The sequence below is a fragment of the Nannospalax galili genome, unplaced genomic scaffold, assembly GCF_000622305.1.
Source record: "Nannospalax galili isolate Female #2095 unplaced genomic scaffold, S.galili_v1.0 scaffold749, whole genome shotgun sequence".
In the NCBI taxonomy this organism is placed as follows: domain Eukaryota; kingdom Metazoa; phylum Chordata; class Mammalia; order Rodentia; family Spalacidae; genus Nannospalax; species Nannospalax galili.
In genome coordinates, this window is record NW_008359885.1 from 393,996 (window position 1) to 407,641 (window position 13,646).

The window sequence follows — 13,646 nt, forward strand, 5'->3', positions numbered from 1 at the left end:
GGAAAAGAAAGTCCTTGACTGGTGAATAGGAGATGTGAAGGAGAAGTAAAGGCAAGAGTAATTAGCATTGTAAGTTCTAGATAGGGAACTAGAAAAAAGTCAGAACAGGGCAAATTTCAAATGTTCATATGAGAGTCCATTGGAATTTCTTGACAAGGGCTTCCAAAAGCATCCCTCTGTTGGGTTTCTCCTCATTTTTCTAGAGTGCTAGATTCAGGATTTGCTTTCAGGTATTTTGATAGCTGTTGGAGTCATTAGAATCAATGTCAGTTCCTCCGCAAAGGCTTCTGGATGGGGGGAGAAAACAAATTTATCCATCATTTTAGAACAATCGCAATAATAGCTGGTTGTCTCCCTTAGCTACAGGTGGGCACTACAGTATTGTAGACGATGATTTGAAAAGAGTGCTAGATTCAGGATTTGCTTTCAGGTATTTTGATAGCTGTTGGAGTCATTAGAATCAATGTCAGTTCCTCCGCAAAGGCTTCTGGATGGGGGGAGAAAACAAATTTATCCATCATTTTAGAACAATCGCAATAATAGCTGGTTGTCTCCCTTAGCTACAGGTGGGCACTACAGTATTGTAGACGATGATTTGAAATCTTACATCTGAGCAGCACTTTCTCTTTAGGAACAAAATCATCAATGAGAAATAATTGTCTAATTTTTTATATGGACTTAAGCCTAATGTCTAGGAACAGGTGACTCATCACAGTTACAGGACATTTTGAGAGATGTTCCATAGTCCCCTGAACTTAGTCAACCTTAGAGGGCAAGGGGCAAAAACTGACCTTCAAGTCCCTCTGACCACATTGTTATAGGCCTCAAACTATGGCTGTTAAACATCTAATAAGGTTAGTTCCACCAGTCTGGTACTTTTAACTATCATGTGCTATGTAGATAAGGCTTGGGTATAAAACCAAATATTCTCAGATAAACCTTGACTAGATATATATTTTGTTCCATAAATTAGTTGACTAAACTATGACCATAGAAATTTTAAGATTATGTGTATGTTATTTTTGTCTCATCCTTTATATATCATAACAAACCTACACAGACCTTCATCACTTGCTTAGCCTTTCTAATTTTTTCTATTTTGGAAAATATCTCCATTCCCATATCCTTTTAACATCTTTTACATTCTCATTTTCTCTCTTTTTTTTTTTTAAATATGAGACATAACAGCATTAACAAATTTTGCATCTGATGTGAGACTCCTTTTCCTGGTGATGCTAAGCAATATTTATTTCCTTTTAAGGTTCTAGTGTCAAGCCAACGCTTGATTAAATTTTTACTGGGGAACCAATGAATTTATTCATCTTACTTACCGAGATAACTAAGAGGTTACTGAGGTGTATGTATAACCTGAGGGTATGCACATTGGAAAGCCTTTACCCAGCATGGGCCATGCCTTCTTTTCCTAGCCTTTCCCAGATTATATACTTTAGTCCTCCCCAAATCCAGGAGGCTATGTGTGGTTAGGGCCAAATTCCATAGAGTTGGCTGGGAAGAGTGATTGGATAATGCGGTGAGGTCCAATGACTTTGCTTGGCCCTCCTTTAATAAATGAGCACAACCATCAACAAGCCCAATTGTGACGATGTTTAGTGATCAAGCTCAGCTGAAGTCATGATGATGGTAAATATTTCATGCAGAAAGGACTGCTGTATAGCATCAGCTTATTATAAAAGGACCACCATATGGAGGCAGGATCTGGGGGCTATCAGACAGTCCCTTGCATTCTCAGGCCCAAGGCCAGAGGGAGGCCAGAACTCAACACTCTCTGGCAGTCTGCTCTGAAGTTTCATATTTTCACATTTTATGTTGGTAAATTTTATCATAAAAGTTTGGGTTTTTTTTTTGGAGACATGGTCTCCTTTAGCCCCGGCTAGCCTGGAGCTCACTATGCAGACAAGGCTGGCCTTGAACTCACAAAGATCTGCCTCTGCCAAGCGCTGGGATCAAAGACATGTACCACCACGCCTGGCTTAAAAGTTTAGTCTTATAGATGAGCATAGTGATACATACCTAAAATCCTAGCGCTCAGGAGTCTGAGGCAAGAAAATGGCAAGTTTGAGACCAACTTAACTCTTGCAAGATACTGTCTCAAAATATGACAGATGTTTAGTCTTGGATTCAAAAGAAACCCTAAATTTAAGTTGGAAGTTAAAGATAGTGTCTTTTTTTTTTTTTTTTTTTGAGACAGAGTCTTCCTGTATACCCAGCTAGCCTAGAACTCACTATGTAGACCAGGCTGGCTTTGAACTCACAGAGCTCTGCTTGCCTCTGCCTCCCAAGTACTGAGATTAAAGGTGTGCCACTATGCCTGGCAAAGATAGTGCTTTAAGTGTCATTTTAATTTTGGGAACTAGCATTGTAGGGTGTAAGTAGCTAAAACTCTTGGACTTGTTTTACCATGTGTAAATGAGATATAACTGGTATCGTAGGGTTGTTGGGAAGATTCAATAAGAGTGCATGGTGGGGCTGGAGAGATGGCTCAGCGGTTAAGAACACTGGTTGTTCTTACAGAAGGCCTGGGTTCGGATCCCAGCCCCCACATGTCAGCTAACAACTGACCATAACTCCAGTCCCAGGGGATCTGACAGCCTCTTCTGACCTCCTCGGGCAGTGCATGACACGGGTACGCTTACCTATACATGCAGGTAATACATACGTACACATAAAATAATAAATAAAATTAGAAAAAAAAGTGCATGGCATAGGCTGGTGAAATGGCTCAGTGGTTAAGAGCAGGTACTGTTCTTGCAGAGGACTGGGGTTTGGTTCCCACCATCCCTATTGGGCAGCTCACAACTGCCTGTAACTCTAGCTCCAGGGGATTCAGCATCCTCTGCAGAACTCAGGAACCTGCACTCACATGCGTGCATGCACATACACATAAATGATAAAAAATTTTAGTGTATGGCATATATACTAAACAATTATTTTTTAGAATGGTGGCAGACTTGTCATTCCTCTATTACAGCTTGTTAGAAAACAAATTTAAACTTGTAATACATTTAATGAATGTTTATGTTCATAGGTGGTGAAATTGCCTCTACCTTCGATCACCCAGAATTGGTGAAGCTTGGAAGTTGCAAACTCATAGAAGAAGTGATGATAGGAGAAGACAAACTGATTCACTTTTCTGGGGTTGCCCTTGGTGAGTGATGTAGATTTTGGCCTAAGTTCTTAAATCCTTGCTGTCCTTTTATTAAAATGGAAGAAAAGGTTATTAAAGTACTAAAATATATCTTACTGGACCAGTGAGCTCACTCTTTGACTAAAGGCACTTGCTGTTAGGCTGGCAACCTGAGCTCAGTCTGTGGGGCCCATATGGTACAAGGACAGAACCGACTATAAGTATCCTCTGACCATCCATCCAGGCACACATGTGCCCACACACATAAACAACACAGTGTATAAGGACAGGTAAAAGTTTTGAGAGAGCATGGTACCTGTTTTGTGTTGATGTCTTGAAGTCAGGTTGATATTTGCTGTGCCTTTGTCAAGTATGTTCATTCAGCATGGCTTTTTCTTGATAACTAGAATGCTTATGAATTTGAATTTTTGTGCAGAAAAATTACATGGTGGAAGGCAACAGTTTCCAAAACCCAATTATGGAATCATCATTTTAATGGAATGCAAATGGGTAGTAACTGACTTAATATGCTTTAACTTTAGGTGAGGCTTGTACCATTGTGTTGCGTGGTGCCACTCAACAAATTTTAGATGAAGCTGAAAGGTCTTTGCATGATGCCCTTTGTGTTCTTGCCCAAACTGTGAAAGATCCTAGAACAGTTTATGGAGGAGGTAAGCATTTGGAAAATATTAAACTCTTGTGATTTGAAGTATAGTATAGATAATACAGTACAGTATAGCTAATAAATGGATTTATTTGTTCTTGCAGAAACAAATTATATTTACCTTTATTTTTAAAGTGATAAATCTTGAAGTCAAAATTCATTGTCTTGACAACTGAACATAACAGTTCTGCTGGAATTTCAATTTGTAGGTTGTTCTGAGATGTTGATGGCTCATGCTGTGTCACTTCTTGCCAGTAAAACACCAGGAAAAGAAGCTGTAGCCATGGAGTCTTATGCTAAAGCACTGAGAATGGTAAGCTAAGAACAAGAAGTGACTTGAACGTAAATTTTGTGGGCACTGATGTTTTTAATCTGAATACATTTTTCTGTCCTGGATAGAAAATAGCCTCTTCCTTGCGTTACCAAAATGAACTGGTTCAGAGGATTTTAAAATCTTGATTCTGTATGTTACACTATTTGTGAACACTAATTAAAAAGAAGCAGACAGCCAGGCATGCTGCATGCCTATAACCCCAGCCTTCGGAAATCTGAAGCAAGAGGATCTCACATTTAAGGCCAGTCTGGTCTGTGTAGTAAAGAAACTTCTTAAACAAAACAAGAAAGGATTTTGCATGGTTTCCAAGTATATAATTTTTAAAAGCTGTCTTTCTAGGTAAGAGAGAATTAGTAATTCTTGGTTATTTGACGTCTTCATATTGTAGTTGCCAACCATCATAGCTGACAATGCAGGCTATGATAGTGCAGATCTGGTGGCACAACTCCGAGCTGCTCACAGTGAAGGCCTTACAACTACTGGACTGGGTAAGACATCAAGTGGACCTTTGTAGTCTTTGTCAAAAGTAATTTTATTCAATTTTTTAAGAAACCTATTCTTTCACAATTTCACACACATTATATATAAAATGTGCTTTGATCTTATTTCCCTTTCTCATTATCCTTTCTTCTTCCCTAGTCCATTTTCCGTATTCATGGGTGGAGGGTTATTTACTTACACAAAGGCAACTTGGCAGGGACTACACTATAGAAGAATATGGTTCCTCTACCCCTAGCAACCATTAACTGCCTATAGATCTTTAGGAAGGGGAACTTTATGAGCCTCTCCCCATTCCCTGATGAAATGTTGATGGACTCAGTCTTGTATAGGTAGCCATAGTTGCTGTGAGATCAAAGTTGCAACAGCTTGTCCTTTCCAGAAGATAGCCATGTATGTCACAGCACCCCTTCCCATCCTTCAGCTCTTGACATTTTTTTCTACCTCCTCTTCTGCAATGTTCCTGAGCCATAGGAGTGATAAAGCTGTTTAGGACTGGGCACTCAGCAGTCACTTACTCAGCACCTTTGCTCCTTTAGGAGTTTTAACATTAACAGTAACCTACTGCTAGCAGAAGCATTTCTGACCAGCTGAGAGTAGCACTAATCTAAAGGTATAAGAATAAATACTTAGACGGGAGCATGATATCATGTTCATGACTTTTACTTTTTGTATTTTTAAGTTCAAAGGTCTGTGATAAGTGAATAGAAGACTGTTGTTGTAACTACCGTGTTTGTTGGGCATAAAACTACTTAAAAGATTTGTAACAGATTTGTACAAGGACATTTAAGTAGTGCTGTATTTTTAAGTGTAAACTATTTCTTAAAACACGGTGTTTAATTTCTAATTTCTTTTTTTTTTTTTTTTTTTTTCTTTTTTCCAAGATAGTGGGTTATGGACCTGGCAGCTTGGGAACAGTAATTTAGACCCTCTATCTTCCCATCAGTCTCCTGGGTACATGTGATACAGCACTCCCTGTTCCCTTGTATCTTCACTCCTGAAGGTTCCTGGGCAGGTAAAACTAACAAACACACATGCTTTTCTCTCATTCAGTTTTGGTCTAGGGGTCTCGGCCTCATGACCTTAGGATGGGAAGTCTTAATCCAAATTTAAGTTTTTTCTAAAGAAACTGTTATGGCATTACAGTTTAGAACAAAGTAAATAATTCTATCATTGAAAAGACAGTCGATCATCTACTGGAAGATGCAGTAGGATTCTCGTGAAAATGAAAAATTGAGTAAATGATTTACAAAGAATTTTCATTCTGTTCTTAATGGTTCCATAGTAATGATAAGTAGATAGTCTAGAATAATTTTATATGTAGCTGTAGATAAAAAAGATTAATGTAAGTAAACTAGTGCTCTATATAATTTCTAATTAAAATTGTGTGTGTGTGTGTGTGTGTGTGTGTGTGTGTTGCATGTGGTAGCCAGATGACAACATAGAGTGTCTGCCTCTATTGCTCTCCACCAAACTGCTATGAGTCAGGATCTCACCGAATGGAAGCTTGCTGATTCTGCTAGTCTGGGTGGCCAGTAAGCTTCCATTATCTGCCTGTCTCCACCTCTCCACTTCTCCCCTAATGCTAGGGTTATTTGCAGAGCAAGAATTCTTGCCCACTGAGCCATCTCCCCAGAACAGTTCTTAATTTTTTTAAAGATTTTTATTTCTGTGTGTGTGTGTGTGCGCGTGTGTGCGTGTGCGTGCACACGCCATGGTGAGGTGTACCCACAGAGGCCAGAAGAAAGTGTTGAATCCTCTGAGAGTGAAGTTACAGGCAGTTGTGACCTGCCCAACATGAGTACTGGGAAATTAACTTGGTCCTCTGGAAGAGCAGCAAACGCTCTTAACCCCAAACCATCCCTCCAGCTCCTGCAAATTTTTCATTTTTAAAGTGGCTTTCTTTAAGTGCTTTTTTCCTAGACTGATCTGCTAACTAAATTAAGTAGGTATTGTGATCTATTTTTATAACAGGTTTAGTTTTGTTACAAGTTATTAGAGATGTTTTGCTACTTTAGTTGTTAAGCCACTACAATTTTTTTTTTTGAGACAGGGTCTTCCTGTAGCCCCAGCTGGCCTGGAACTCACTATGTAGACCAGGCTGGCCTCAAACTTGGTGATCTGCCTCATGAGTGCTGAGATTAAAGGTGTGCAACCACGCCTGACTTAAACCACTACTTTAATAAATATCTTTTCAGATATGAATGAAGGTACCATTGGAGATATGGCAATATTGGGTATAACAGAGAGTTTCCAAGTGAAGCGGCAGGTTCTTCTGAGTGCGGCTGAAGCAGCGGAAGTAATTCTCCGTGTGGACAACATTATCAAAGCAGCACCAAGGTACTACAGCTAATTTGCAGGAAAACTTATAGGAGACAAAATCCAGGCAACTCTACTTACTTGATAATTGTAGTTAGTGGAGCAGTCATTTTTGTGTAGATGATTTAAAAAGTGGTCACAATTCTCAGATTGGAAAAGCTTAGAAGGAATGAGTCATGGGCATCCAAGGACACTCTCAGATTGAAAAGACATAACGAGCCAAGCTTGTGAAGGTCAGATAGGGAGCTCGTGGCTGCCTGGTTGTCTTTACCAGGGTGAAATAAGCCTGGCTATTTGCTTTCCTGGATACATTCCATATAGATGTGTGTTTGGGTTGGGTTGTTTTGTTTTTATAGATAAGGTTTGCCGTGTAACCCAGGCTAGCCTGAAATCATTTTGCCTAAGCCTCAAGTGCTAAGAATAACAGGTATATTACACCGCACATGGCTCATGTAGATACTTTTTTTTTTTTAATTGATTTTTTAAATTTTTGTATGTTTTTCCTGCATGTATGTTAGTGTATTCACATGTCCAGTGCCCACAGAGGCCAAAGAGAGTGTTGGATCCCTTGGAACTAAAGTTACAGTTGTTGATAGCCATGTGGGTACTAGAACTCGAACCTGGATCTTCTGCAAGAACAACCAGGGCTTTTAACCTCTGAGCCATCTCTCCAGCCCCTCATGTTATTCTTAAGCACACATTGGGAAAGGTTTCTTTATAGGTTTTAACTTCAGAAACTTTTTTTGGGGGGGGAGTGTCTTTTTGAGACATGGTCTCCCTCTATCCACAGCTGGCCTGGATTCATTATGGAGACCAGGCTAGCCTTGAACTCACAGAGATTCACCTGCCTCTGCCTCCTGTAGTGCTGGGACTAAATGTGTGTGCCACCACACCCAGCTCTCTTTACATTTCTTTTAGAAAGTCATTTATATGAAAATGATTAAGTGATGTGCCTTAGTCTGTTTCTGTGACAAAATACCTGACATAAGACAGGGAAGATTTATTTTGGCTTACAGATTCAGAAGTTTCGTTTCATACTTGCCTGGTTCAGTTGCTTTTGGGTGGAAGAGATTCCACTGAGATAGGAAGATACTACTTAGGAAGAAAAAATGAAATGCGAAAATAATGATAAGTCAATTAAGTGTGTGCTTGAAAAACTAGATTTTAACAGCATACTATTTTTGACAAGCAGTTTTAGCAAAGTGGCAGGGGATTAGTCTGTAGTTAGTCGAGAGACAAAGGGAGAATTCAAAGTAGGCTACATTTTGAGGTGTTTTGTAAATGATAGCAAGAAGTAGGACAGTAGTTATCGGAAGTGTGACTTACTGTGAAAACTCAACTTGCCTAAGTGAAAGAAATTTTTGTTGTTAGAGACAAGGACTCGCGGTATTACAGGCTTTCCTTGAACCCATGATCCATCCTATTTTCTGAGTGCCGGGACTGATTGTAAGTGTGGATCACTATGCCCAACCTAGCCAGAGAGATTTAATAGAAGGAATGATATGCAGAAGAGAAATATAGGTAGCTTTCCCCTTTCCCACTAAGTAGCTGAGAAGGGAGAGAGTGATCCAGAGGACTAGGGGAAAAACTGATTTTAGATAATAGCACATGGGGTTCAATCCATGGGAACTAGGGGAGAGTGAGAATATTTTTAAATGACAACCTTTTGACTGAGGATATGGTTTCCCTGTTTTGATTGAAGGGCCTGAGTTTGATTAGCACTGCGTAAACCAAACATGTATGTTTTAGCACTTAAGTGGTAGAGTCAGGAGGTTCCAGAGTTTGAGATCATCTTGGAGTACATAAGGAAAAAAAGGTCTCCAAAAAAAAAAAAAAAAATGTAGTTTGAGGCCATCTTATATATAGAGTTCAAGGCCTGGTCTACATGAGACCCTGTCTCAATAAATAAAATCACACCCTTGAACTAATTACAAGGAATTTGCTTGTGAGAACCTTGTATTGAGGGATAATAGGAAACATTCTCTATTTTGAAAATTGTAGAGAAGAACTTGAATACATTTTCTTGGATGCAGTACCATCAAAGGTAGTTAAATGTCATGAGTTCTGTTGTCCAGTCAAAATCAGTAAAAAGCAGTAGTCTGTAACTGAAGCTTTCTGAGTAAGAGCAAGGTCACAGAGACAGATTGCTACCCTCAGAAATCTTTACAGTAACTCAGTTTTCCAAAGCTCACTTGAAATAAAGTATTTATAAACTTGTGATACCTTATTTGGTCTGATAACATTATGCAGGCTTAGTGTCTAGTCAGTATATCAGAAATTCTAGCTGGGCGTGATGGTGCATGCCTGTAATTCCAGCACTTAAAAGGCAGAGCAGAACGGTTGCCACAGTCTGAGTGATAGTGCGAGACTGTCTCAAAAAGTCTGAGTAGTTTATGGGAAAGACATGCAGCCTTCCCAAACTTGCTGGTGTGCAGACTTAATTTTCATAGTCTTTTATTAACCTCTAAGTGATTGGCTTTTTAGGGATGGCTGGTGACTGTTTAGTGGACGGCATTCTAGTTTTCCCATAAGCCAATAAGGCTGGAAAGTTTGTCTTTGGATGACGCCAATATAATATTGTACTTTGGCTTGTTCTTTTTCTTTGCTGTTTGCTTGCCCACAGAAGCATTGTTTCCCAAGCTTTACTGCTCAAACAAAATACCAAGTTAAAAATTCTACTGTACTCTTTCTGCCCCCTCTTTGTGAAAGATTCTTACATCTCTTTCATTGTGTGGTCACCAGAGAATAAAAAATAGAAAGGATGATTATTAGCACACTAAGTGAATTCTCTACTGAGTCACTAGCTTATCTGTTGGCAGATCTTGTGCTCCAGAGATTATCATTTAGAATCTCTGTGTGCTGTCATTTTATGGCTTCTGGCTCAATGTGACAGTCTTTGACTAATTTGGTAAAGTTTCCTAATATGTTATTAAAAAACATGAATTAAGCCAGGTATGGTGGCACATTCCTTACTTGGAAATTGGCCTAGGAGGATTGCAAGCTCAAATCTGTCTGGGCTGCATAGCGAGACCCTGTCTCCAAAAGAAAGAAAGAGGAGGGGGAAAAGGAGAAGAGGAAGGAAGGGAAAACCAAATTAACCTTTTTAAGTAGGATTGTTTGAGAAGTTAAGAACTGAGTATCTACAGGCCTTCAGAATGTACAGATTTATCTCATGTCCTTAATAACAGCAATTGTTAATTAAGTCATGAGGTATAACCATCTTTCTTATGGGAAACTAAGTTGCAATAGTTTTTTTTTTTTTTTCGGTCTTTTTGAGACAGGGTCTCCCTGTAGCCCCAGCCGTCCTGGTGTCCTGGAACTCACTGTGTAGACCAGGCTGGCCTTAAACTCACAGAGATCCGCCTGCCTCTGCCTCCCGAGTGCTGGGATTAAAGGCGTGGGCCACCACACCTGGCACAAGTTGCAATAGTTTTTGTAAAATTACGGTTCTACTTGTATTTGTATTTAGTGTAATACTTTGATTGGTTCACTTTTTTCCCCCTTAATTGTGTGATTTGTCCTTATAGGAAACGCGTCCCTGATCACCACCCCTGTTAAGGATTCCTGTTTGCTGTTGTTCTCTGGACCAGTTCTTAGCAAAGTTATATTTGAAAGACTTCAACCTTTAAAGACTGTGGAATTGATGTGCCTGTTATATCCTTAAATAAATAAGCATTTAGCTGACCTTCTGTTTAAGCATGGGTCTAATTTATTTGCTGTTTCATTTTCCGTATACTTCAGTTGATTTACAAGTTCATTTCTCATACTGTGTATTGAAATAAAAATGCAGTTTCTTCATTCTTCTGCTTACTGGTCTGTATGTCTCCTACTTGAAATCTACTTAATGAAGTAATTATATTTTCAGTATAGAGTTGTTCCAGCTTAAGGATTGGCCTTATTCTTTCATGAAATTACTATCTTGATTAAGCCCCAGATTTAAACACACATACATTAATCTTCCGTTTATGCATAGCCTTTACTGCACATTTAATTTGGGGAAATAACATAAGGTACAGTACTGATTTAATTCTATGTATTATCTCTTTATACTGGAAAAAAATTTCTGTTAAAGTTTGAAAAAGACACGTCTCAAATGTCTAAGCATTCCAGTGTCTTAATAGGGACATTCTCTTAAAGATGATGGGTTTGCTTAAACTTCATTGATTATTATTTAAGGTTTTTGTTTTGGTGGAGGGGAAAATGAGCATAGGTTGTGTACTGAGTTTAATTCAATGCAACTTTAAATGTGGAAGTTAATAAATCAATGTATTGCAGAATGCACAGAAATTGAGAAAGCCCAACAGTGTACTTAATGAGTTTTTATTGGGTATTTCTGCTCATAGCATCAAAAGATACAATGACAGACAAGTCTTTTTTAGTTGGGAGGGGGTAATGTTTAAAAGTTTGTGTCAGAGGGCTAGGGAAATGGCTCCAGCAGTAAGATGTCACATGAGCCTGAAGACCCATGTTTGAATCCCCAGCCCTCACAAAAAGCTAGCACCACAATGTACACCTATAGTCAGCATTGAAGAGGCAGAAGCAGGAGGATCCCTGGGGCTTGCAGCTACCTAGTCTTGCTTGCCATATAGATGAGCTCCAAGTTCAGTGAGAAACTATCTCTCAAAAAACAAAAAAAGTAGAAATCCCAGCACTCTGGAGGCAGAGGCAGTTGGATGTCTGTGAGATTGAAGCCAACCTGGTCTACTTAGTTCAGGCCAGCTGGGGCTACAGTGAGACCCTGTCTCAAAAAATTAAAACTAAAAATAAAGATACTGATACAAGACATCAGGTCAACCTCTAGCTTCTACACAGTGCATTCAAGATGTGCACACACAGATACACAAAAACTTGCATCTGAATTTAATACCTGTAATCTATTGGGGCCCTGCAAGACGGCTCAATTGGTAAAGATACTTGCTGCCAGTGCCTGATGACTTGAGTTTGATCCCTCAAACCCGCATGATAGACCGAGAGAACCAACTCCTAAAAGTTGTCCTCTGACCTCCATATGTGGGTTGTGACACAGGTACCCCCCCCCAAAAAAATGTCAAAAATATATATATATATATAAAGCATAGCTATTAAAACTAGAAAAAACTTGGGAGCTGGGGATATAGTTGTGGGGAGTTTGCCCAGCATTTGTACAGTCCTAAATTCAGTCTCCAGTACTTAAAAAAAGGCAATAACAAAAAACCCAGAATTCATTGTGAAACTAGTTTGTCCTATTTCATATAAAGTAGAAACGTCTACGATAATGTCATGATTGCTTTACTTGTAGCAACTTTAGCATTACCATCTGCTCTGTAATTCTGTTAAAAATGCCTTGCACATCCATCAATTGTGATTTGCAATTGTGGTAAAACTGATGAGAAAATCGGAATCTGCACGTTTTAGTGGGAGCGATTCAGATGTTTGTCCTGAGACCAGCTCTCTTGGAGTTGGGTCTTAATCTGAAAGTGTATATGAGTGTTTTCTCCAAAGACCTTAAAAATGATAGGCTAGTCAGATAAGTTGGTACATGCCTGTAATCCTAGTACTTGGGTCACCTGTGAGTTCAAGGCCAACCTGATCTACTTAGCAAGTTCTATAACCAAGCACATCTATGCATAAAATGTCCAGTAAGTATTAAAATTAAACAGTCAGGGCTGGAGAGATGGGTCAGCAATTAAAAGCACTGACTGATTCCTAGCACCCACATGGCAGCTACAAACTGTCCTTAACTCCAGTTCCAGGGGAATCCAAAGCCTTCTTCCAACCTCCACAGTACTGCATGACACGGGTGCACTCACATATATGCAGGCAATACACTCATACACATAAAAATAATAAATTTTTTTTTTAAAAAAAAGTCTTGGAATTGAAGAGATGGCTCTTGCAGAAGACCCAGGTTCAATTCCCAACACCCATGTGGTGTGTCTTAACTGCCCATAACTCCAGTTCCAGGGGATCCAACACCACTTTCTGGGCTGCACGATAAGTGCACTTATATACATGCAGGCAATACACTCATAAAATATTTTTATAAACATAAGTCTGAAAAGCGGAAGTATGGAAACCTGTGTGCCACCCGTACCCATCCTTTTTCAGTGTTTAAGTTTGAATCTAGGGCCCTGTGTGTGCTATGTAAATGTTGTCACCGTTGAGCTTTACCTCCCCCAGCCCAGCTTCTTTCCCTTTATGAGTTCATATCCTTTGAAACTTAACAGATTTTGTTGTTTTAGCCCTAAAATACCCCAAGTTCATAGATTTTCAAGTCTTTACAACCTAGACTTTTGAATTCCTATAGTTGTTTTAGGATGGTGTTTCTTTTAACATAAAGGCAACAGGGATGGAAGTATTTTTACAAGGCTTTTGTGGCACAAAAATAGTTAAATGGTTAGTGTTACAGCAAAGAAAATTGTGCAAGTTCTTAGGATTTTAAAATCTAGTAAGGCTGCACAGGCCTGCTCTGCCTGGCTGACTCAAAACTCAAAAAGAGGACTGGATTGCTGCAGGTTTAACAGGAAGTGCTGGCTGGATACGAGGAGAGGATGTCTGTTTTCTTACTGTCTATAACATCAGAGTGGCTTCCTCTGTAAGACTGTTTCTATGTTGGTTATTTTAACATTTATTTTTAATAATGTATTTGTGTATGGGTTTGTACACTAGTACAGGTACCCACATGGGATCCCTCTGGAGCTGGAGTT

General features: G+C 39.3%; 1 protein-coding gene across 1 annotated transcript in view; it reads left to right on the plus strand.

Moving 5' to 3' along the window:
• The window catches only part of Cct2 (chaperonin containing TCP1 subunit 2), a 22,503-nt gene extending 11,743 nt beyond the window's left edge, over positions 1-10,760 (plus strand). The window contains exons 11-16 of the mRNA XM_008823701.3: positions 3,047-3,166; positions 3,688-3,816; positions 4,019-4,122; positions 4,532-4,631; positions 6,840-6,981; positions 10,488-10,760. Of these exons, the coding sequence (XP_008821923.1) occupies positions 3,047-3,166; positions 3,688-3,816; positions 4,019-4,122; positions 4,532-4,631; positions 6,840-6,981; positions 10,488-10,518 (626 nt within the window). The 3' untranslated portion in view covers positions 10,519-10,760. The remainder of the gene's footprint in view (positions 1-3,046; positions 3,167-3,687; positions 3,817-4,018; positions 4,123-4,531; positions 4,632-6,839; positions 6,982-10,487) is intronic.
• Positions 10,761-13,646: the final 2,886 nt, after the last annotated feature.